The 22,512-nt window shown below is 38.1% G+C and overlaps 1 protein-coding gene across 16 annotated transcripts in view; it reads right to left on the bottom strand.

The window, feature by feature from the left end:
• Nucleotides 1–22,512, bottom strand: part of LOC101745685 (protein lap4) — an 82,569-nt gene that overhangs the window by 15,302 nt on the left and 44,755 nt on the right. For 12 of the 16 annotated variants that reach the window (XM_038011696.2, XM_038011693.2, XM_062669025.1 and 9 more), the window contains 11 exons: nt 16,321–16,526; nt 14,935–15,068; nt 14,247–14,331; nt 13,737–13,959; nt 12,668–12,858; nt 11,236–11,347; nt 10,659–10,984; nt 10,414–10,509; nt 3,215–3,478; nt 2,610–2,720; nt 1,704–1,883 (listed from right to left, as the gene is read on the bottom strand). In XM_038011696.2, the coding sequence (XP_037867624.1) occupies nt 1,704–1,883; nt 2,610–2,720; nt 3,215–3,478; nt 10,414–10,509; nt 10,659–10,984; nt 11,236–11,347; nt 12,668–12,858; nt 13,737–13,959; nt 14,247–14,331; nt 14,935–15,068; nt 16,321–16,526 (1,928 nt within the window). The remainder of the gene's footprint in view (nt 1–1,703; nt 1,884–2,609; nt 2,721–3,214; nt 3,479–10,413; nt 10,510–10,658; nt 10,985–11,235; nt 11,348–12,667; nt 12,859–13,736; nt 13,960–14,246; nt 14,332–14,934; nt 15,069–16,320; nt 16,527–22,512) is intronic. The other 4 variants (XM_062669028.1, XM_062669030.1, XM_062669031.1 and 1 more) reach the window with 1 other exon arrangement.

Genomic DNA, 22,512 nt, shown 5'->3' with positions numbered 1-22,512 from the left:
TTGGTTCCTTTTTTGTTTTCATTTAACATTTCATTTTTTAACAAAAACATGCAAAGCGTTCTTATTAATTTCATGCACTGGAAATGTAATAAAGCTTTGTACTCAATACACAAAACTGAAAATCAGATGCATAGCACAAGACAGTATTCAAATCATAACACACTTAACATTTTCTAAAGCTATAAAAAACCGGTGAAAGCTAATAATATTGAAATTGGACGAAAACGGTCTCTACGAAGTAGGTTATAAAGCTGAATTTACAAAATAATCATTCGGAACGACGATAGCGGGGCACATCGACGGGGACGAGGGATTTAACTGACATAAAGATTCATTAAAGTGACACACACAGTTGGAGATTGCCGAGTGACGTTCAAACTTACAGTTGCTTCAACAATCTCAACTTGAATGAGACCCTGATCGTGCGGAGCAGAGCCCGTCGTGCGTACGTGTGGAACAAAACAACGTATTGCCTTTTATTTACCGTAATTAATTTTAGTATTAATGTGGGTAGTCTTAAAAAATATGTTCGCATTATATGTCAGCGAATGTTGCATTAAATGAATTTAATCAATTTTTATGCTTTCGTTTATAATGTACTTGTGCATAAGCGTTATGCGTCTTTTTACCGCACTGATACCGCCAAATGTCTACTTTTAAGCGACATCCCATTATACTACTAAATAGTTCACATCGCATTCAAAACTTCTCACCAATTTAATCGACAAAAACTCGTTTACTTGCACACATGCAAAACATCGTACGCTTCACACACATCTGAATTTATTTACACAGTTATTTTTTAATGTTATTTAACGGATCGCCCTATACAAAAAATTTAGGCCGAATCAAAGGTTATGTGACACCGGTGATACAAACTATGTATTTTAAACGAAATTCAATTATCGACCATATACATAAGGTACATATTAACAAATAATATAAACTAGTCTTGAATGTATTGTAATAATTTATACACAAATAAAAAATAAACTTTTTAAAGCACGTACTAAATCATTATAAAGAAAAACCTGTGCTGAAAATCTTATTAACGCGAGTCCTCCGGTGTCACACAACAACAAGCTTGGGTCTGTTTAATCGGAACACTTGACGCTGTGGAACGCGATTTAATTTCGCAAACATAAACGTTGGAGAACGTCATTGACCTCTCGCTATCCACGGCGTTGACTTCCGATCAACAGTGTACTTAGTGCGAGTTTTTTAACGTTCTCGATAGCGTAAAAGTTAGCTCGTATTTGTATCGAATGGGATCGTTTACGTACGTTTGCCGCTAGGGGCGCTGTTCCAACTGCATACAAAATTGGCTTACCTTTTAAGCTATCGAGAACGTTAGGAAACTCGCACTAAGCACACTGAATTTCTTTGCGTTTTTTTTATTGCTTAGATGGGTGAACGAGCTCACAGCCCACCAGCTGGTGTTAAGTGGTTACTGGAGCCCATAGACATCCACAATGTAAATGCGCCACCCACCTTGAGATATAAGTTCTAAGGTCTCAAGTATAGTTACAACGGCTGCCCCACCCTTCAAACCGAAACACATTACTGCTTCACGGCAGAAATAGGCAAGGTGGTGGTACCCACCCGCGCGGACTCACAAGAGGTCCTACCACCAGTAATTACGCAATTTTTTATTTATTTATTTATAATTATAGTTTAGTCAGTGAGTGCCGGTAGTAACGGACCTGGTATCCGATAGGTAGTGGGTCGTGACGAACGGTGAGCGACAGCGTGGCGCCGGGCTGCAGCAGAAGCTGTACAGCGTCGCGGTGCGTGACTCCGGCCAAGTCGTTTCCGTTCACTTTCAGCAAACGATCACCCATGCGGAGCTTGCCTGAGCGCGCCGCGACTCCTCCCGGCACGACCTGCCACAAGATCAATGGTGTTCGTGTCATTTAAACAAAACAATCAGTTAAGTATCATACAAACTGTTGGTTTCGTGAGGTGGATGAGCCCGCTGTCTACCTGTGTGCTTAGTCCGAGTTTTTTAACTTCTCGATCACGTAACGATTTGTATGGAGTTGGAACAGCGCCCCTAGCGGCAAACGTAGGGTCGCTGTTTCAACTCCGCACAAATTTTTATACGATGTAAAAGTTAAAAAACTCGCACTAAGCACACTGGCATTAAGAGGATTACCTGAAGCCATAGACATCAACAACGTAAAAATGCCCTTACCCTCATTGAGATATAGCTTCTGAAGTCTCAGTTTTACAAAACAATGGCTGCCTTTCCAATCGAAACGCTTTACTGTCTCACAACAGTGTGCTTAGTGCGAGTTGTTTAAAGTTCTTGATAATGTAAAAGTAACTGAAATTTGTACGCAGTTGGAACAGTGCCCTTAGCGGCAAAGGTAAGCAAACGTTGCAATTCCATATAAATTTGAGTTAACTTTTACGCTATCGAGAACGTTAAAAAACTCGCATTAAGCACGCTGAAATAGGTACCTCATAAGACGCCCTAACACCAGCAATAGATGCCTTACTTACACTTACTATATGCGTGCAAAGTAAATAAATATTATATTTTTTAATTTTACTACGGTTACAGTGTTTTTAATATGTAAATTTAATTTAGTAAAGAGATCATTTACGTGTGAGATAAAAATCCCTGGTTCCTTTCCTCCGAACGGTACACACGAATGATCGGTGCCGCCGATGATACTGAAACCAAGGGATCCGCCTTCCTTCAAGAGAGTGACATCCTGAAACAAAATGAGGCATTGTTTTGGTTGAAAAATGAATTTGATTCACAGAATAGTGCTATCAGAAATCTAACTTGCAAAATTAAATGAATTTCATCGCATAGTAGCTCTCTATCCGAGAAATTACATTTATTATTTTGCTATTATTTCAAAATAAGAATTCAAAAATAAGATATTTTTAAACTAATTAGAGATAATTAAATGTTCATCTTAAACTGTAAATAAATTAAATTGCATTCATTGTCATTATTAACATCCGTTTTATTGTTGCCAACTACTGAAATCTTATTCTTGAATTATATTTTAAAGATTCTAATATCGACAATCGAATATTCTGTGTCATAGTGATTTTTTATAATAATGTCTCGTAGATATATTACAAGGAACGAAATACAACACATTATATTTGTACGAGCATTAATTGGTACACGGAGGAAAGTTATCGTTCCTACGTGAATGTGTGAATGCACTCGATAATTCGTGTGAAGTCTTACTTCTATGATGAGGGGCGCAACGAAGTGGTTGTCCGTGACCCGTGTGACGGTGGTCTCGGTGAAGGTCGACTTGGTGATGGTCTCCGTGACGCGGCCGAGCGCGTCCGGCGGCGGAGGCAGCACCACGCCGGTGGGTGCGCGCTCTACCGTGACGCGGACGCCGCGCTCGGGCGGACCCTCGTGAGCAGGCCGGGCGCGGGGCCCGCCCAGGAAGTGAGCGGGAATCATCGCTTGGAACTCCTCGTTCGTTATCGGTCGCGATGGCTGTACGTTTAACACGTTCACATACTATCACTCTATATTATATTTCATACCCTATTATGAGATGTGGTAGTGGATGTCTCATTAAAAGTTTATACTTGATTTTTGCTGTATACTTTCATTCGTTTTTATTTATAGTTCTCTTATTACAGTATTATCTTCCGTTTATTATTGTGATACTATTATTTCCGACATGTCGAATACTTTAGTTTTGATAATCATAAACGACTGAGGTGTTATTCGTCAATATTTTAATATATTTTTTTACATATTTTATTTCAATTTCGTTACAACCAATAATAGTTTATACCTGGACCTAATTATTTATTAATAGGTACAATGGTTCTCGTACTCCTTAGAAATGTATACTGATGGTCAACTTAAAAAACCCCAAACTGACTAATGGACATAGAAACCGAACAATACTACATTGTGCACCAAGGGAGAAAAGTATTTTACACGCGGGAGGAAATGTCCAACTTTTTTCCCGCGGTGCACATACTATTTTTTCTCCTACCAGGTCGAAAGTTCGTGGAGTACCGAGCCGGGGTATAGGGGCGAAGCCCTGGCTTGCGGAGCCCCTCCGTACTCATAAAATAAACAATTTAACTGTTTTTTATTTTTAAATAAACTACTACTAATTAAATAAGAACTGTCTGATGAACTCATCTTTGTTTAATACTTCACTATTATATTTTATTGCCTTTTGTTTATTTCACTTTTACACTAAACACTATATTCCAAATTACCCGAGCACAATAATGGCGGAGAATTTTAGGTGCATGAGAGCAGACGTAGACACTAACGCGCATGCGCACTTGTACTAGGGAGAAAAAGTTACACTTTCTTCCCTGTACAGCGGGAGGAAAAGTTACACTTTCTTCCCTGTACAGCGGGACGAAAACCGAACTTTCGGCGTCGGTAGGAGAAAAAACTTATTTTCGTTTCTTGTTGCTGAGGGGGAAAAGTCTGGTCGACCTGTCACACAAAAAAGCAGTGCCATTTTAAAAAAAACTTGAGCGAAAAAGATATATTAGTAGTTAGTCACGAGATCGCTCAAGAATAGGGGTTGACTACATACATTGACAGTTTTGACCCACGTGAAATATCTAAAAAATATGTAGAAAATATCGAAATTTGGGTGCCACACGATTGCCCTAAAATAAACCAAATGACATCTTTACTTTATTATTCTCTCGCAGCGAAACCGAAGCGTTTTGAAAGGTTTAAGAACTCGTGATGAATAGTGAATTACCCATGACGAGAGCCGACGAAACTACATATTCAAAGGGTAAACAAGCAACACAGACTATCGAGGAACTCGGATTAACTCGCAATAAGGTGATTCTATATGTATGGTTGGATTGCAAAGGCATCGTTCATTACATCGATTCGGATCTCTATTGCGTTAGCTGCTGATCAAGCAAGTAATAGAGAAAAATGGGCGGGATTAATCAACAACAAGGATATTATTTTTCATCAAGATATCGCCAGACCACATATGCACATATTTACCTACTCAGCCGACATTGAGTACTAGGTTGGGAAGTGTTATTGCATCCATCACATGGTCCTGACATTGTACCTTCAGATTTTCACTCGTCTCGGTCTCTTCAGAATTATTCAGTCAATGTTAGATTAACTAACATAAAGAAGAAACTGTCAAAACTTCGGTTTTTTTTTTAAATCAGAAGTACAGAAATTTCTATGCCATTCAGCAAATATTTTAATCAAATGTAAATAAGCTATGATAAGAAATATATTGAATTTCTATTTAAAATACGAAAAATTGTTTTCCCAGGCGTTCTAAGATATGAATAATAATACCTAGTAGCCTCATTAGTGTACTATGAAACTCTCATGATAACTATAGTCATGCTATGACATGCTTCTTCTAAGAAGAATTCTCTTCTTTTTAAGATAAGGTATGCGGTGCCGAGGATCTGGTCGTGTCTTGGGTGGGACATATGCTCGTCTCCTTATAATGGAAATAAAAAAATTGAAAAAGTAATTTACATACTTATCTAATTATATATGAATTATGTATAATATAAATAAGAAGGATGGCGACATTTCGATAATGACAATGGGCTAATGTAACGCTTTAGCCTAAGTAGGAGTACCGCGAGTGCGCGACTTTTCAATATTTTTTATTTATTTCGAATAGTTTTTATTTCATTATTTTTTTCTTTCGGGACTCTTAAACTCTTATGAGGTTCCCACGTCTAGTAAGCGCGCGAAATATGTAGCATTAATTGGTCGAAGACGTGAAAGACCGGAGCTGAAGATATTAAAAGCTCATGCACTTAACGACTATCTTGCACTCTCGCTCGATCTCCGTCCGAGACAGAACCCAGGTAAGGTAGGGGGGATTCCACGGGCAACACTAACAGACTCGTAGCTCTCCCCAAGGAAGCCCGGCTAACAGATTCCATCGTCTAGACTCGAGTCCACATTGCCCGTAAGGCCGCCCATTGCAGTACCGCTGGTATCCCGAAAAACGCAATGCAATTACCCTCAATTATGTGATCTCACACAACCGTTTCGTAGATTTGACACCCTGCAGCGCGCTAGTGCTGATAAAATTAGATCAATCAGTTCATTCAATCCAGATATAAATTTTAAAGTCAGATATCTGACATTTATTCCCTTCGATCAGAATCTTGTTATTTTATTAGTACCTTGATAAGCTCTAAGTATCTCGTGTCGCTTTCTGAGGCAAATTCAGTTATCCCTATGGCCTTTTTAAATATGGTGTCAAAAAACTTATCGTAGTAAATTTAAAGTTAATCGTTGATCACGCGTAATTGGCAAAGGATGACTTATATCAGTGGTGCGTAAACTATCCGAGAACCATTGCGAGGGCCGCCGGAAGATTGTTGGAGATCACAAATTTTTTCGTTCCATTTGGCAACTCGTAAAACACCATTTCCTTCTGATATCACCAAATACAAAGCATAACTTTTAAGCAATCGATATTTTGCTTTAGAGTCGATGTTGACGTCGAGGCTACCGTTGAACAGGCTTATTGCAGGATTTTTTCTTCTTGGAATTATCGTAGTATATGTATTTTTCCTACAATCCGAAGAAAAACTACAATACGACCGATGTATCTTGGCGAGTCCGAACTTCGCGCAGAAGGCTGCGCACAAATGTTTTTAGGAACCAAATGGTGGCATGACCGACGTGCGCGGGGCGGAGGTCTAGGCTAGGGATTGACTCTGTGTAAGCACAATCGTCCCTTTATTCAATCAAATATCGCAATCGATTTTTATCGATTTAGAATTTATTGATTTTTGTTTTTATGAGATACTGAACGACATAGATTTACAAACTTATTGAATGTTGTCGTTAGTCAACGAGACTTCATCTTTGATAAAAAAAAAAAACTAATAGCACTTTATTTTCTTGGTTGAAAGACATGATTTAGTTGAATATCAGTTATTTATAAACAACTACTACAATAGGGACTGTTTGTTAATATTTTAAACCTTCTATAAAATGGAATATAAATATATTTTTTTATTTAAATTTTAATCAATTTGAAAAAAAATCGATTAAACAACATCCTCAAACACGCATATTGGACATCCCTTTTCATGACATCGTTTATATTCGGTAATGCTCGGTACGCAGTAATGTGTCTCACTCACACGCTAGCATTAGTGTCGTGTTCGTGTCGCTATCTCTGTCTTGAGTACAGGCGGCTACAAAAGTTTTCATTGATTTGTTATTATTATACTGTTTTTGTTTAGTGCTCAGTTTTTTGTTTAGTTTTAAGATTGTTTGTGTTTAAATTTGTTTTAGTATTAACTGTCCCTTGGCATTTATACTATTCGTTAACAAAGATGCCACCAAAGCATAATAGTGTTTTAAATCGTCGGTCGACAAACAATTTTTGTTTTTTTTTTTTTAAAAAGAAAAAGATGAAAGCGTAATAGATGTTGACAGTTTTATTTACAGTTGCTAACGCAACTGGTGTATCGCAACGCACAGTACAGCGGATCGCAACTGAAGGCAGTGTTCGGGCTTACTTTCGAATTAATTTCATTACGTTATTTTTACAGCTTTCTGTCTTAATTTATTATTATTTTATGATCTCTCTTTAATTTATTACGTTATTTTTATAGCTTTCTGTCTCATAGTGTTTTGATATTCATTTTATTTGTACTTGGTCCCTGTATATGGAAATTTTAATTCGTATTTTGATTTAAAAAAATGAATGCTCTTAACACTTTTTTTTACGAGTGTACATGCGCGAAAGTTCACCTGTGGCTATATTCAGACTCGCCAAGTTACGTCGGTCGTATTGTACATAGCATTATGCATAATTACAACTTTAACTTCAGCCAGTAAAATGATGATTTATTATTCTTAAAGGCTTATTCTTAAATGTTTTTTAAGAATAAGCTTACGTCTCTATTAAACTGAACTGGATTAAAAAAACACCCACATGTTCTCTTTTCTTTCTACTAATGGGTTCGTTGTCGAAAAAAATTTGCGTACCACTGACTTATATCAACACTTGAGCGTGGCCGTATACAGAAATGAAACAGCACGCAACCCAACTTCAATGTTGGATTATCGTATACCAGCGACAATAACAGTGAGCGTTGAAATATTGAGGGACTGCAATCTATGCAATTATTCGTCAGAGCGCGGCAGTCTGTTGTTATTAAGTACTTTATTAACTCTAAATGACTCAATTGCATCTACACAAATAGACAGATTTCTGCGTCTCAGTTAAAAGGCATTACAATACGTATTATCTCAAATTGGTGTTTTCAAAGACAGCGAAGTTCTACGATCTAGCAAAAACGGGGGTTGAGAGTGAGACGAAAAGTCACTCCGAGAACTATTAAACTTTATTACGTATAAGCGGCAGTTTCAGATGGAAATGGAAAAAAATATGCAGTTACTTTGGTCCCAGGCTTTAGCACAGGGGAATCAGTACGCGAGCCCAGATGGGTGGGTACCACCGTCCTATATTTTTCTATCATCATAACGATTTTACCGTGTTTCGGTTTGAAGGCCTGGAAAGCCAGATTTATCATTCTTATTATTCTTCTTATCTTTATTATTTTCCCATCCATTGCGGTGATCAATCTTGACATTGTTTGGCACATCTGATGTGAAAGCATTAGTGTGATAGGTTGGCGCAGGGCCCAGCGAGAGTCGATGGAACCATCTCCGGCAGCAGCATACTTATATCTTTCTCGCACGCTATAATAGCAATGGTTAGAAAAATAAAAGTGGTATTTGTTTGTAATTTTAAATCAGATAAAACTATTTCTTAAATACTTTTATTGTTTGATAACATTCGTCAATTTACCATGGAATTAAGCAACATTTCAAGGTTAAGAGATACCAGACTTTCTGAACAAAACTCATACAGATAAGCCAGGACACTTTAAAGAAATCTGCTCAGATATTGTTGGCGCTCTCGCAAGGTGTGGCGCACCTACATTCATAAGGCAACTCCGGCTGATGACGCACCCTACCGATTTTGCATGGTGAAGGTGGTAGCTGTGCATCACAAATTTTCTAATTAATGTCTTGGAAAAGACAAGAATGATCATCGTAGGCAATGATTACCCCAACCAAGATAAGATAGGCAGGATACGCGTGAAAGTGTTTGGAAGACTAGGAGTCGACGACCGTGTTAATCGTTCTTCTCCTAGTCGATCTCCTAGAGAAGACAACCGAGTAATGTTGCAAAGATTCATAGAGTCGATGTGCCACGTAATTGCTGTTGAGACCCAAAGATAAAAATAAGATAAGAAAGCTTGTCTAAAGCCACTAAAGAAATTAAAACGGTTCACAAACATAGAAAGAGAACATAGGCCTTAGATAAATTGTATATTTCAACAAACTACTGAGAATATCCAAAATGTTTTAATTGGTAAACACAAACTCTTTAGTCGCAAACTACAAAAGAAAAAATGAAGAGGACAAAATGGTGATTATCTGTTTTGTAAATGCCTATTTATATTGAGGTTTCCTGCGCCTTCTCATATGGTGATTTAAGCTAATACTTTTTGTGCTTTCTCTTATATTACGGAGCCAGTGCCGAAGCGAAAATTTTGTGAATGATATTCACGCAACGGATTTTTTTTTTATTGCCTTCCAAAAGCATACGCTTATCTTAGGCCTTAAGCCTACCTCGTGGTAAGTAGTAACCGAAGCATAGCTGAATCGCTGTCTAGTTCATCCGACGTGAAATTAACGAAACGTCCAGTTATTATTGTTTATGTAATCCAAAATATACACTCAATTCTAGTATTGTGAAGCAAGGCACATGGAATACTTTTGGAATTATCGTATTTGCCAAACGTACATTGATTTCTAAGTTAATTTGCGTTATATCCTTTATTAACTCATAATTAATTTACGCTATTATACATGAAAGTATACAGCAATAACAGATCATTTTTTTTTTTTATGACTTGATAAAGTAAAACATAATAAAATAAAATAGGGCACATGGCCCGATTCAGTACATTACCTGCAATAACAAAACGATTGCGACAAGACTTAAAAAAATAAAAATAAAATAAAATAAAATAACACTGAACACATTAAAACTAATAAACGGATAAGAAAAAAAATATGAATAGGAAGCATAATGACAAGCTTATTATGTACGAAAGTCTGGGCACGAAATTCAGTCCATTTTCGAATAACTGGGATCAACATACGCGTCGTGACATTCCGAAATATGAGCTCTATACTTCGAAATGCGATCAACGTGACGTCACTCCGAGTCATTGCGGACAGAATCCCGTGGCCGACTTACGTCTAACTACGCGTGAGATGCGTCGCACACAACGGTGGATAAGCTATACAATAGAAGCGTCGATGTGAACGTGTTAAACCTGTAACCATCACCTGCGAAACGATACGCGTAACGTTTATGTAATAAAGGGTAGTTAGCTCACCTGTATGTCTTCGAATACGTCGTCGGTGGAAGCCTGCGGGGCGCCGGCGGTGAGGGGGGCGTTCGTACTGTTAGTGCTGGGTTTCGTGGTAGGCGCCTGCAGTGAATGAGCACGGTTTTACTATAGCTTATTAAGGTATTAAAGCACATAAAGCACATAAAAAAACGCTAATAATAATCCTTCAGCGAATACGGTTCTTACGTAAAATAGTTTTATATTAGTAAGAAATAAAAACCAAAGCTCACCTGTCCGTTTGTTTGACTCAATTTTCTCGGTGCCGGCTGAGGTGGAAGGGTGTTGGAGGGTGCGTAAGATAATCGCTGGGCGTGCGTCGGTGCTTGGGCGTACACGAGCGGGGTGGCGGTCTGCGGCTGTGCGGGCGCGTGTGCGGGCGTGTGTGCGGGCGCGTGCGGCTGTACGAGGGGTTGCGGTGCGGGGCGCGGGGCGGACTGTGTGAGGGGTGCGACGTGATCGTTCGTGAGTTTCGGTGTGGGCGTGGTATTCAAATTCTGTAGACTCGTCTTGTGGTCTCTCACTTCATCTGTTGTCGACTTGCGTTGGGGCTGGTCGCCTATACGAAGAAAAAATGTTTCGTTAAAGCGCGAAGCTCTTCTCATAAATTTGTGTATCATTGGGATTATTTCGAAAACCGAGTTTCAAGTTTCTTAAAAATGTGTTTTAAAATTCAAATAAGATAGATAGAACTCGTAGTTTTATAAAATAATGAAAAAAATGTTATGGTCAATATCGATGAGTATTTTTATTAGAACATGTGTTTGTGCAAGCTCTAGCATGTAATGAGGTCAAAATCGTGTCGTTTACCTTGTTCGGTAGTGATGGTACGCTGGAGGACGAGCCTGACAAACCTCTCGTGTCCCGTAAGAAGCGAAACGGCCGTTTCGTGAGCCGCCTTCTCCATATCGACACCGTTGATCTTGAAAACAAACCGTTTACAATATACATATAACTCGTTCAAGTCACGCTTTTTTTTACAAAACCGCACTTCGTAGAGCGTATTGAAAATTAAGCTTTCAGATTCAGTGATGAAGTTAAGTTCAGAAGATTTGAAATGATAACTAAGTCTCAGTCTGATTTCGATCTTAATACATTGACTGCCATGTAGGTCACCGGTGCCCTACGTGGTGCACTGAAGCAATTTTGTCGATTTCCGTTACTGAGCGCCTAAATTGCCTAACTTTGCCTTTTTTTGCTAATGTGTGTTTTAGTTAGTTGTGTGTCTTAGTTCTCTCAGAAATAGATTCATACTCATTACCCTTCGCATTCGTCTTTCCCAGAGTCTACTAGATATTCCGGTGCCTTAAATTAGAATATCGAAGAGTGATATCGACATAATTACTTGTATGCTACACGTGGGGCACCGCTGACCCACATAGCAATCAATGTGTTAAGTATTATTTCTGTTACTAAGCGCCTGAATTACCTAACTTTGCCTTTTTTTGTTAATGTGTGTTTTAGTCTTAGGTCTCTTAGAAATAGATTCATTCTCATTATCTTCGCATTCATCTTTCCCAGAGTCTACTAGATATTCCGGTACCTTAGATTAGAAGATCGCAGTGAGATATCGACATAATTACTTCTATGCGCCACGTAGAGCACCGCTGACCCACATGGCAGTTAACTTGTTAAGTATTGTTGAGACCGTGCGTTTTTCTTTCCCTACCTATTCGCTGGCAGCCTAAGGGGCTATTCTAGCCACGGCCGGACGGGTATGTGAATCCATACTCTAATACTTTTTCTCATTTACATCGTCGTGTCATCGAAGGCGATCCTAATTATCTATACTAATATTATAAAGATGAAAGATTTGTTTGTTTGTTAGGTATTGAATAGGCTCCGAAACTACTGAACCGATTTGAAAAATTCTTTCACTGTTTGGAAGCTACACTATTCCCGAGTGACATAGTCTATAATCTTTTTTGAAAAAAATTAGGGATTTTTACTAAAACTCCTATAACCTAACCCAAGGTGTCAAAAAAGTACCTAAAACATTATTTACATCGCGTGCCCTGCGAAAACTATTGATGATAGAATAAAATAATGTACTACGACTTTGTAGAACACATTATTAATTACAAAAAGTGTCGCGACAGCATATGTCTAATTATTGTAGTTATGCCGCAATAAGTGCTCTTTTATTAAAAAAAAATAAAACAACGTCAAATATCGTTGAAAATGTTTGTTAAAGACCCGAGCGGAGCCGGAGCGGGCCGCTAGTCTAATATCTAAGACTGACCGAAACAACTTTGTCGCCGACTTGCATCTTCCCGTCCTTAGCGGCGGCGCCCTGCGGGGATATCCTCGAGATGTATATGGCGTCGCTGTCCTCGCGGTACGGCGGCGAGCCCTTCCCGCCGGCGATGCTGAACCCGAGGCCGGCGCCGTCGCGGATCAACGTCGTGTGAACTAGCACCTTTTGTTGGTAAACTGAAAATTGAATAGAGAAATTTCTGTGTGTGAAAAATTCAAATTGCTATAGAGCACGTAAATGGATAATAGAGACTTTGTTATTTCCTTATAGAGAGTTTAGTGAGGCAATTAACGAATACATTCGTGACATTCATAGAAATATTTCTAGTGAAAAGGAAGTGTTCAAATGTTGGTTCGTTTATGATTCATGTGAACATGCTTGTTGTATCTTTGAGAGATAAAAGCAATAGGGGTTTACCGTCATCTCAAACCTAAACATCACAATTTATTCAGTATGCGTTATGTTCAGATCCGTTTGATGCACGTTTTCTTTAAACTGAATATTATGAATAGCGACAAGAAAACATCTATAATAAAAAATTAGGTAAAGACAATAACATAGTAAAAAAAAGTAAATTCTGACAAGTTTTTTTTTAAGGGATTTTATGACCTGGTAACTAAGACCTTTAGGTCAAGTCTTATTTTAATTTTAATGAAAAGTTTTTTATACGAAAAATTATATTATGAAAATGGCATGAAATGAAATGAAGTGAAATAAGATGAGATGATAAGGCATGAAATATAATCTCAGTAAAATGGTGGTCATTTACTGAGACTTTTTCAGTGGACTTTTTGGAGGATCTTGAGAAGTTACGTTCAGCGGCTTTGTTTCATTTTCCTACATTTGTGCACTTCCACAGATACTAAACAATTAAAAAACCACCGTTATCAGACATTTAAACCTGAAGAAACACTAAATAGACAAAATAAAACAAATCACACAACTTCACTCTTCGCGTTCCCGCGAAGAGTGAAGTTGTGTGATTTGTTTTTGTGAAAAAGAAGAAGTGTGAAAAAGTCTTTGACAAAAGACAAATGTCTCTGTATGTTGTTACCTGGGGGTATATAAGGAGTTGTTGCAGGAGGTGGCGATGCTTGCAATCGTTGGTAAGTCTCAGTTCTCATTTGGGGAGGCGAGGGGCTGTGACTCGCAACGGGAGTCGCGATGATCGGCGTAGACTGATTGAGTACTTGCTCCTTGAACTCCTGTTCGTATTCCTGAGCATATTGGTTGCCGATGATGAGCGATTTCGTCTGTAAGCTCCGATTTGTTGGCACCTGTTTTATCGCAAAAGTTCAAAGATTAAAATCAGATATTATTAAGCATCTAAACACCGCCCTGCCTATTTCTGCCGTGAAGCAGTAATGCGTTTCGGTTTGAAGGGTGGGGCAGTTTTAACTATACTGAGACCTTAGAACTCATATCTCAAGGTGGGTGACGACATTTACGTTGTAGATGTTAATAGGCTCCAGTAACCACTTAACACCAGGTAGCCTGTGAGGTCGTCCACCCATGTATGCAATAAATAAATAAAAACACATGGTAAATAGGTAAATAATGTTACCTGTCCATTTTCCAAAGTAGAAACCGTATCTGTTGTACTGGACACAGAATGATGACTAGCTCCACTGGGGGCACGACTGTGGGTCCTAAACGATGAAAATACAAATTAAACTGTATTTTGCAAAACGATATTAAAATATTAAAAACAACAATGTCTTTAACAAAAATTTCAACGATATTTGACGTTGTTTTATTTTTTTAAATAAAAGGACACTTATTGCATAACTATAATAGTTAGACATATGCTGCCGCGACACTTTTTGTAAATAATGATGTGTTCTACAAAGTCGTAGTACATTATTTTATTCTATCATCAATAGTTTTCGCAGGGCACGCGATGTAAAGAATATTTTAGATAAAAAAAATTACATCTTGGGTTACATTATTGGATTTTAGTAAGAATCCCAAATTTTTTTCAAAAACATTATAGCCTTTGTCACTCGAGAATAATGTAGCTTCCAAACAGAGAAAGATTTTTTCAAATTGCTTCAGAAGTTTCGGAGCCTATTCAATACAAACAAGCAAACTAATCTTTCCTCTTTATAGTATTAGTATAGAAGCATAGATTTACCGCATTAACTAACTAAATATTAGCGTAAAACTAAAATAAATTCGACTCGACATCGAGACGAAAACGTTACTGTTTTATGGTTAATAAACTGGTTTGTGTTTATAAAACGCAGACTCACCTGGTTGAATTGGGCGAATCCCTGGTCACGACCAGTGTGAGCGTGGGACCGCTCGCTTTAAGCACTTCCACCGCATAATAATGATCGACGTCTACAACAGATGTACCGTTCACCGAGAGCACCTTGTCTCCGACCTGCAAATAAATCCGCAAACGTAACGTCCCGTTGTAATACCGAGAAAGGTCGTTCAGAAGGCGCCGTCTTAAAAGAACATCATAAATGTACCGACCAGGATTTGTTAATCGACATTTTGTCGATAAATTACTAAAGGCACCAATCGAAATAAGTCACGTTTTATCTTCGAACGAATCTTCGTTCGACATTACATAACGTTCTATTTACTTTCTTGCGCGATGGACGGAATTGCTCTCGGTCACGTTTTATAGTCTTTTTTTTACGTGGCTTCTACCATAAGATTTTTTCAATATGATTCCGCGGCCATTACGTGTTTTTTTATCGATATTGTTATAGCAGAGAAAACTATCTCACGGACCACTTGGTAAACGAGAATCCCAAAATTCCGAAACAGCCACACTAACTTTCTGACATGTATGGCTTTGCAACAGGAACGACTTTCACACCTGATCCGGTAGACCGAGTGGTAAACAGTCGACGTCGCCCTAAACACGTCATTACGGATCCTCCCGATCCATTAACGGTGATTTTAGGTACCTCAAGCACCGGTCACCGTCCTCGCCGAACCCATCGCTTGCGACAAAGGGTTCGACGAGTAAATCAACCCATAGACACAGCCCACTCAGTTTCTCGCCGGATTTTCTCAGTGGGTCGCGTTTCCGGTCCGGTGGTAGATTCTGTGAAGCACTGCTCTTTCTAGGGCCAGTGTTAGCAACACTCCCGGTTTGAGCCCCGTGAGCTCACCCACTAGCGCGGTGAATCTAGAATAGCCCCTCGAGGTTACTAATTCTAGTAACCTCTAGTACCTATTCAGGTATAAAAAAAAAACAGGAACAAACAAAACTATGACCCGTTGGATTCCTAACGATCAATTTATACGCGAAATAAATATTGTTGACTTCATTTTATTATAGTTACTTTCATCAGTGAATTAGAAGTTTCCTATTTAAAATAATATAATTATTCAAAAAATTGCTATCGGCCCTAAGATCGCCCTTCTGCAATAACAAAACTACACCGGATGTGGTTATATACACCTATAAAGACATTTATATCAGGCTGAATTAGTTAGTATAAAATAAAATCCTATAGCAGTCCACTACTGGACATATGCCTCTCCAATTGCACGCCACTGAGTAACATCCTCGGCTTCTCCCAAACAACCCTTCTTAACCACCCTGCGTAGATCGTCCCCCATCGAGCCTCAGGGAGTTCTGCACTAATTATTAGGAAATAAAATTATATACTTACTCTTAGTCCGGCCAAATAGGCTGGTCCGTTATTCGTGACCCTTGATATGAATATTCCCTCATCATTACCGATGTAAGGAGTGGAACCGCGTCCGCCCGCTATACTAAGGCCGAGCCCGCCGGCTGTGCGATTTATCCGCACCTCGATGCATCGCTGTTCGCCAACTAAACGAGCTTCGCTCTCTGCACGTTCCGACACAGACTCGCCTATGGAATTATTTATATATTATTTTAAATTTAATACATACATAACATCATATTAAAATTTACACGTTACTGCATTTAAAGGTTTTATTGAAAACACATACGAATACACATTCTGTGATATCTTCAAAACATTACATCATTCCTAATTTCGTCAAGATTTTTATCGCTTAAGTCGTACACATAAAGAACATTGCATTTATAAATAATCAAGGCTTATGACCAAACCCAAATAACTTCGTACAAAAACATTTAATATTACAAAATACGACATGATAAGTACGATAAGGAATACTCTATACAAAAGTCCATTAATAAGAAACGAAACAAATAATATACCGTTTCAAATTACCAGTCTTATCAGTACGTGCCTTTGAGACTATTGATTTCCGCAGTTACGCAATACAAATATCAGTAATGGTCAACTGACACCGCAGACTAAGGTCGAAGGAAATAAAAGACTCTGAGCAAAGATAATTATGACGTTTAACGCGCACGAGCCACTTAAACTAATTGGAACATCATTTTTAATGACACAGAACGGCCTGTTGAACTTGAATGTGGCGTGATGGGCACGAAAGATATCGGATTAACTGGCAAGGTCTTCGGAGATAATTTACATTTGACAAATGTAGGATAATCAAATGACAAACACTAAATAAGTAATAGTATGCCCTTTAACAGCGAATACGAATAATTTACAGGAACATAATGCCGTGCACGTGTGACAGATCAAGGGCAGAACAATGTTCTATAAACATAAGCAGTCACGATATCGGTATTACGCGACTTCGTTGCTATCATTGTGACTTTCACGTATGTGAACTTTACATTCAAAAAAATATATATTACAATAGAGTGACGATTGTTTAACTTTATTTACCCACATTAGAAATATAGGTATGCATTTTGAATGTGAGAAATGATTTCCCGTGGAACTATCTTAGAGAGTAACTGCTGTATTAAAAATAATGTGATATAACACTATTGTATGGGACGGGCAAATGTTGCGACGTTTATTGATGATGCAGTCGTACGCGAGCAGTTTTCTTATTCTAGAAGATTTCAATGGGGCCGTAGCTGAATTGAATAACAAATGATCTCTTGACGTATAGAGCACGACAATAAACATGTCATGTCGAACGGTCATGATCCAGAATGATCTCAATAATCCTTATTCACAATCGTTAACCGGTCGATGCTTTCACCCCCGATAGCCTTAATAAAATAACAACGCAACTATTGTATCCCAGAACGAATCGTGATAGTTTATAGAGGGATTCGTGACTCGTTTTACGGTAGTCTTATTGGAAAATGCTCGTTCCTACGAATGATCGTAATTTAGTTCCAATTTAACTTAACTGACAAGTGAAAGTAAATCCAGGTCTTTCCATTAGCGTTTTAACGCGTTAAAATGTATTATTGGGCGTATTTATAATTCAGGCTTCATTTAATCAACACTAGATTAAGTACTACTAGGCCCGTGTTCAAATTCCGCAGGAAAGAACCATTCTTCTATGGAAATATAATATGTACTTAGCTCACGTTCACGAGTGACTACCACGATGAACGAATATCATCGTATTATAAAAATCGAAGCCTCAAAATTACAGTTTGCGTAATTACTGGTGGCAGCATGTATTGTAAGGGATTATGGATAGGAACCAGCCCGTATTTGGCGCGTAGCTTTGAGAAACATAATTTATTCAAAATCGTTACTAAATTACACTAAACATAAACATTCTATCCATTTTAATTACTCTCGATTTTCAAACTTTAACGTTTTGATACGACAGTTTGCATGAGCTATATTCATCACAGTACCACTAGCGCAATATTTGGCATCACCTTATGACAACACAATTCGTGTACAATAAGGAAGTTTGAATAATTGAAGGTAGGCGTTTAGGAAAATGACATAACATTTAAAAGGTCTTCGATGTTAGGGCTATTGCCCATGTTATAGCATGACGCGATACTTCACAATATGTTAACGTGTAGTAAGACCTATTACGCAATTATAATGCTAAGCACATGACTCTATTTACCCATCCAAATAAGTAAACGATGACTGAATATCAAGGTACTTCTGCTAGCATCTCACCTTCACACATGGTTATTTTGACTACATAAAATATGTCAATAATGGTCTATTGAACGTGATACTAAGTGGAGTAAGGTTATTGTGCACGACTGAGTTATTATAATACGCAATTGTTTTCGAGTCAGGTCTGACACACAGCAAATTGATAAGTCGATAGTTTTGTTAAACAAAATGTAAATAACAGTCAATGTGTGGTATAGGAAATTTAATTTTCGCATTGGTAATAAAGCCGTAACGAAATTACCTGGCGCCGGAAGCTACAACTTAATCACAGGCATTAGTGTCACAAAAATGACATGTGGCCATTAAAAAATAATATAAATTAGTTACCGGATCGACGTGCATACATCAATCCGGTACTCTTAAGATAAAAATATATATAACATTCGTTTGTGAGCGTATAATTTAGTATTTACACAATAAATCACCTTGACTCGGTCAGAGTAGAACGCAATATCCGTTTTGTGTTATTTAAAAAAAAAACACAAAACCTAAAATATAGAGTTCCTAACAAAACTAACTTGGAAAATTTTGTTATGTTATCCATCCAGATAATAGATTATGCTCAGTAGCAGCTTGTTTCTTTTTTCTTTACATTAATTATGGGATTCATCCGTAACAAACGAGATCGTAAGTGTTAAATTTTGTAAATATTCTTAAGTTCCGGGCGAAATACCAGTAGCAGGTTTTTATTGCCGGTTGATTAATTAAAAGTACTTCATGTATAAACCGTTTATTTTGTTGCTCTTCTATGTAGGTACATTCTTTCGTGGCAGGGCAACTTTTTAATCGTGTTTTCGACATTTCCTTAATTACACCCAAAAACGCTTTGAATCGTTTTTAACGACCGATATTGCCTTTCGAAAATCAATGTTATTGACCATTAATTGCATTAAAAATTTAATGTGACAACTGTATACAATTATATACAAATTTGATAAACAATAATGCAACATTTTAAAATCTATTACTAAGCCCCGTTTATTCAATAGTCTATTTCTAGGAAAAGTCAACTTACGTTTTTTTCTCCTAATAACGCCCATTTCCTTGGTCAAACCAGTCCCTGTACAGTTCCCGATTAGGAATGGTTAGGTCCGTACGTGGACGTTGCGTTACCGGCTCTTGTATATTATCTAGTTAGAATCATACGTCAAACGCTATGGAACACTGACCGGCTGTCCACCCTAATGCATTCCCGGTAGTTCATTATTCATTTTCAATCCACTCGTAGGCAAATTTCCGTTTTTTACTGACTATACGTAGTCTGGGAAATTTGTTATGGTTGAATATCAATCAAAATAAACAAAAAGAGGCACCGAACTTTGTGTACGCGAGGAATGCGCGCTGCCCGAGGCGCATGCGATGACGGAATGCAATGCGCGCACAGGCAACCACCTAAAGGTTCTGTCTGATGCCGCGGAGGCTGAGGCGCCAGAGCCCGGCCCGCGACCTCTCCGGCTCTCCGCCAGATTAAAAATAGAAAGTTTCAACCTGGCACACGCCGACTCCTTTTAGTTTTACCCTCGAATTACCTACCCATTATCGATAATGGTATTATATCACGTTAACTTACACGTACGCTTGAAATGAAACTTTCCATTTCATTTCAACTATGTATTTTTAGAGCACGATATCAATAAACTTACTACATTCAAGATATCATACAATCACAAATATTATAAAATTACCTACGTATTTATTCCTTTTGTATGTAAATTTATGTATTATGATACCCACTCTTTTGTTTCACTTCTCACATGTATTCTCATTTTTCTAAGTAATAACGTGAATTTATTATGCGTAATTTCTCGAAAATCATCAAATACCGAAACATAATTTTACAAGTACTATAAAATTAAATCAATAAAACTAGAAAACTTATCTGCACTTAGAGTCAACTTACTTCGTAAAAGCTCCTTTTAAATGGACAGGCATACACAGAAATTGTAATTTCCCATCGCGGAACGGAAATTACGTATTAAACCTCCGGGACATGGTTTTCAGTTTCTGAATAAATTAAATACACTGGTCGTATTTCAGCTTTCGAAAGTAATCTGCATAATATCATACTGCACTTAGTGCTGCGTCATTAATGCACGAAAAGATGTTAATTAGATACGGTACGCGTCATAATTTATACATCTGTATTGTTCAAACCAGTTCCTAAATATTGTAGAAGCCGAGATCTAACTTGTTAAAGGACACTTTCCGCCGAGAATTCTCATTTCTGTTATTTTTATAACGGTCACGATGACATAGCTTACGGAGAATGCGGTGTTGTTTTCGTAGGTGGATGTCGTCTCAAAACCCAGCTGAAAGTCAAGTTTTTACTCCAAATTATTTACTTAATCCCAATGTTGAAGCTGTTATACTTCTCCGTTTTAAATATCCGAGTTTAATCAAACAATTACTTTGTTTGCCTTTTAAAGAGAAATAAATTTTACTGGAATAGCGATCATGTTCTTGAGGTATCACGTTTTCGATTCGCATCAGTAATTCATTTCACAGGTTCACTTTCGAGATCCGCGCCTGCAGCACGGATGTTAACCGCAATAGTTTCCTGCGTTCACCGAGTTATATTGCAGATATAAACACAGCTATACGGTGCGGTCAAGAAAACAGATTACGTGTAGGGTTCGCGATCATTATGTGCATGGAAATTGCATCCGAAAGACGAAATGAGTTATCCAGTAAAGCAAATCGACTCTGAAGCTTAAGATAGCCGTAGATAATGGGTGGCGTAAGATTGCATTCCTCAGATAAAATTTGATATTACTGATACATATTGATATTTTTGTTTGATACCAATGAAATGATGAGTTAAAGATCAACCGAAAAAACTGAATGTTCTAATTTTAAATTCGCAACAAACTTTATCGACGACTTCAAAGGCTACGAATACAATAACAAGGACTTTCACGAGGTTGAGCAAGACGCGGATGTCCGAAGATTGATAATGCAAAAGAAAAACGTGAGTGCACTACCTACAGTAATTACTGTTATAGAGAAAGGTGTTTGTGTCTTACATTATAATAACATGTACCAAATTACAATCTATGACATTTATTTATTGAGGTTCGAAAGTAAACCATGCAATTTACGTTCATATTGTGAAGTGACCGATAGAATTCAATGGTTATAGTACTGTTTTTATGTATATTATCGAATAGTTTGAAGATCGAAAGTATTGCTATTATTCTCGTATGATTACATTAAGCCCGCCCGGATAGGTACCATCGTCGCAGATATTTCTCGAGTGGTCATGCATACTAGTTTCAACGATGGGACCGATTTATAAGTACATAATTGAAACTTCGGCCTCAGGTTTCAAGGTGGATGCCGGTCTTCACGCTACGATGTCTACGGGCGACGGTAACCACTTAGCACTAAGCACGGGAACGTGGGAACACTACTAAGAAAATACGTATTTTTACTGGTGGTAGGACTTCTTGTGAGCCGCACGGGTAGGTACCACCACCCAATTTTTTTTTTTTTTGCCCTTGTAGGCAGACGAGCATACGGCCCACCTGATGGTGAGTGGTTACCGTCGCCCATGGACTTCAGCAATGCCAGAGGCAGAGACAAGCCGCTGCCTACCGCTAAATTCAGAAGTCGTCGTGGCCTAAAGTATAAAACGTCCGGTGCATTTGTATCTTGCGACGCACGGGTGTTCGAATCCCGCAGACCAATTTTTCTAATGAAATGCGTACTTAACAAATGATCACGATTGACTTTCACCGTGAAGGAATAACATCATGTACTAAAAACCAAACCCGCAAAATTATAATTTGCGTAATTACTGGTGATAAGAGCTCTTGTGAGTTCGCACAGGTAGGCACCACCACCCTGCCTATTTCAGCCGTGAAGCTGTAATGTGTTTCGGTT

The sequence above is a fragment of the Bombyx mori genome, chromosome 6, assembly GCF_030269925.1.
Source record: "Bombyx mori chromosome 6, ASM3026992v2".
In the NCBI taxonomy this organism is placed as follows: domain Eukaryota; kingdom Metazoa; phylum Arthropoda; class Insecta; order Lepidoptera; family Bombycidae; genus Bombyx; species Bombyx mori.
This window is presented reverse-complemented; position numbering and strand designations above follow the sequence as displayed.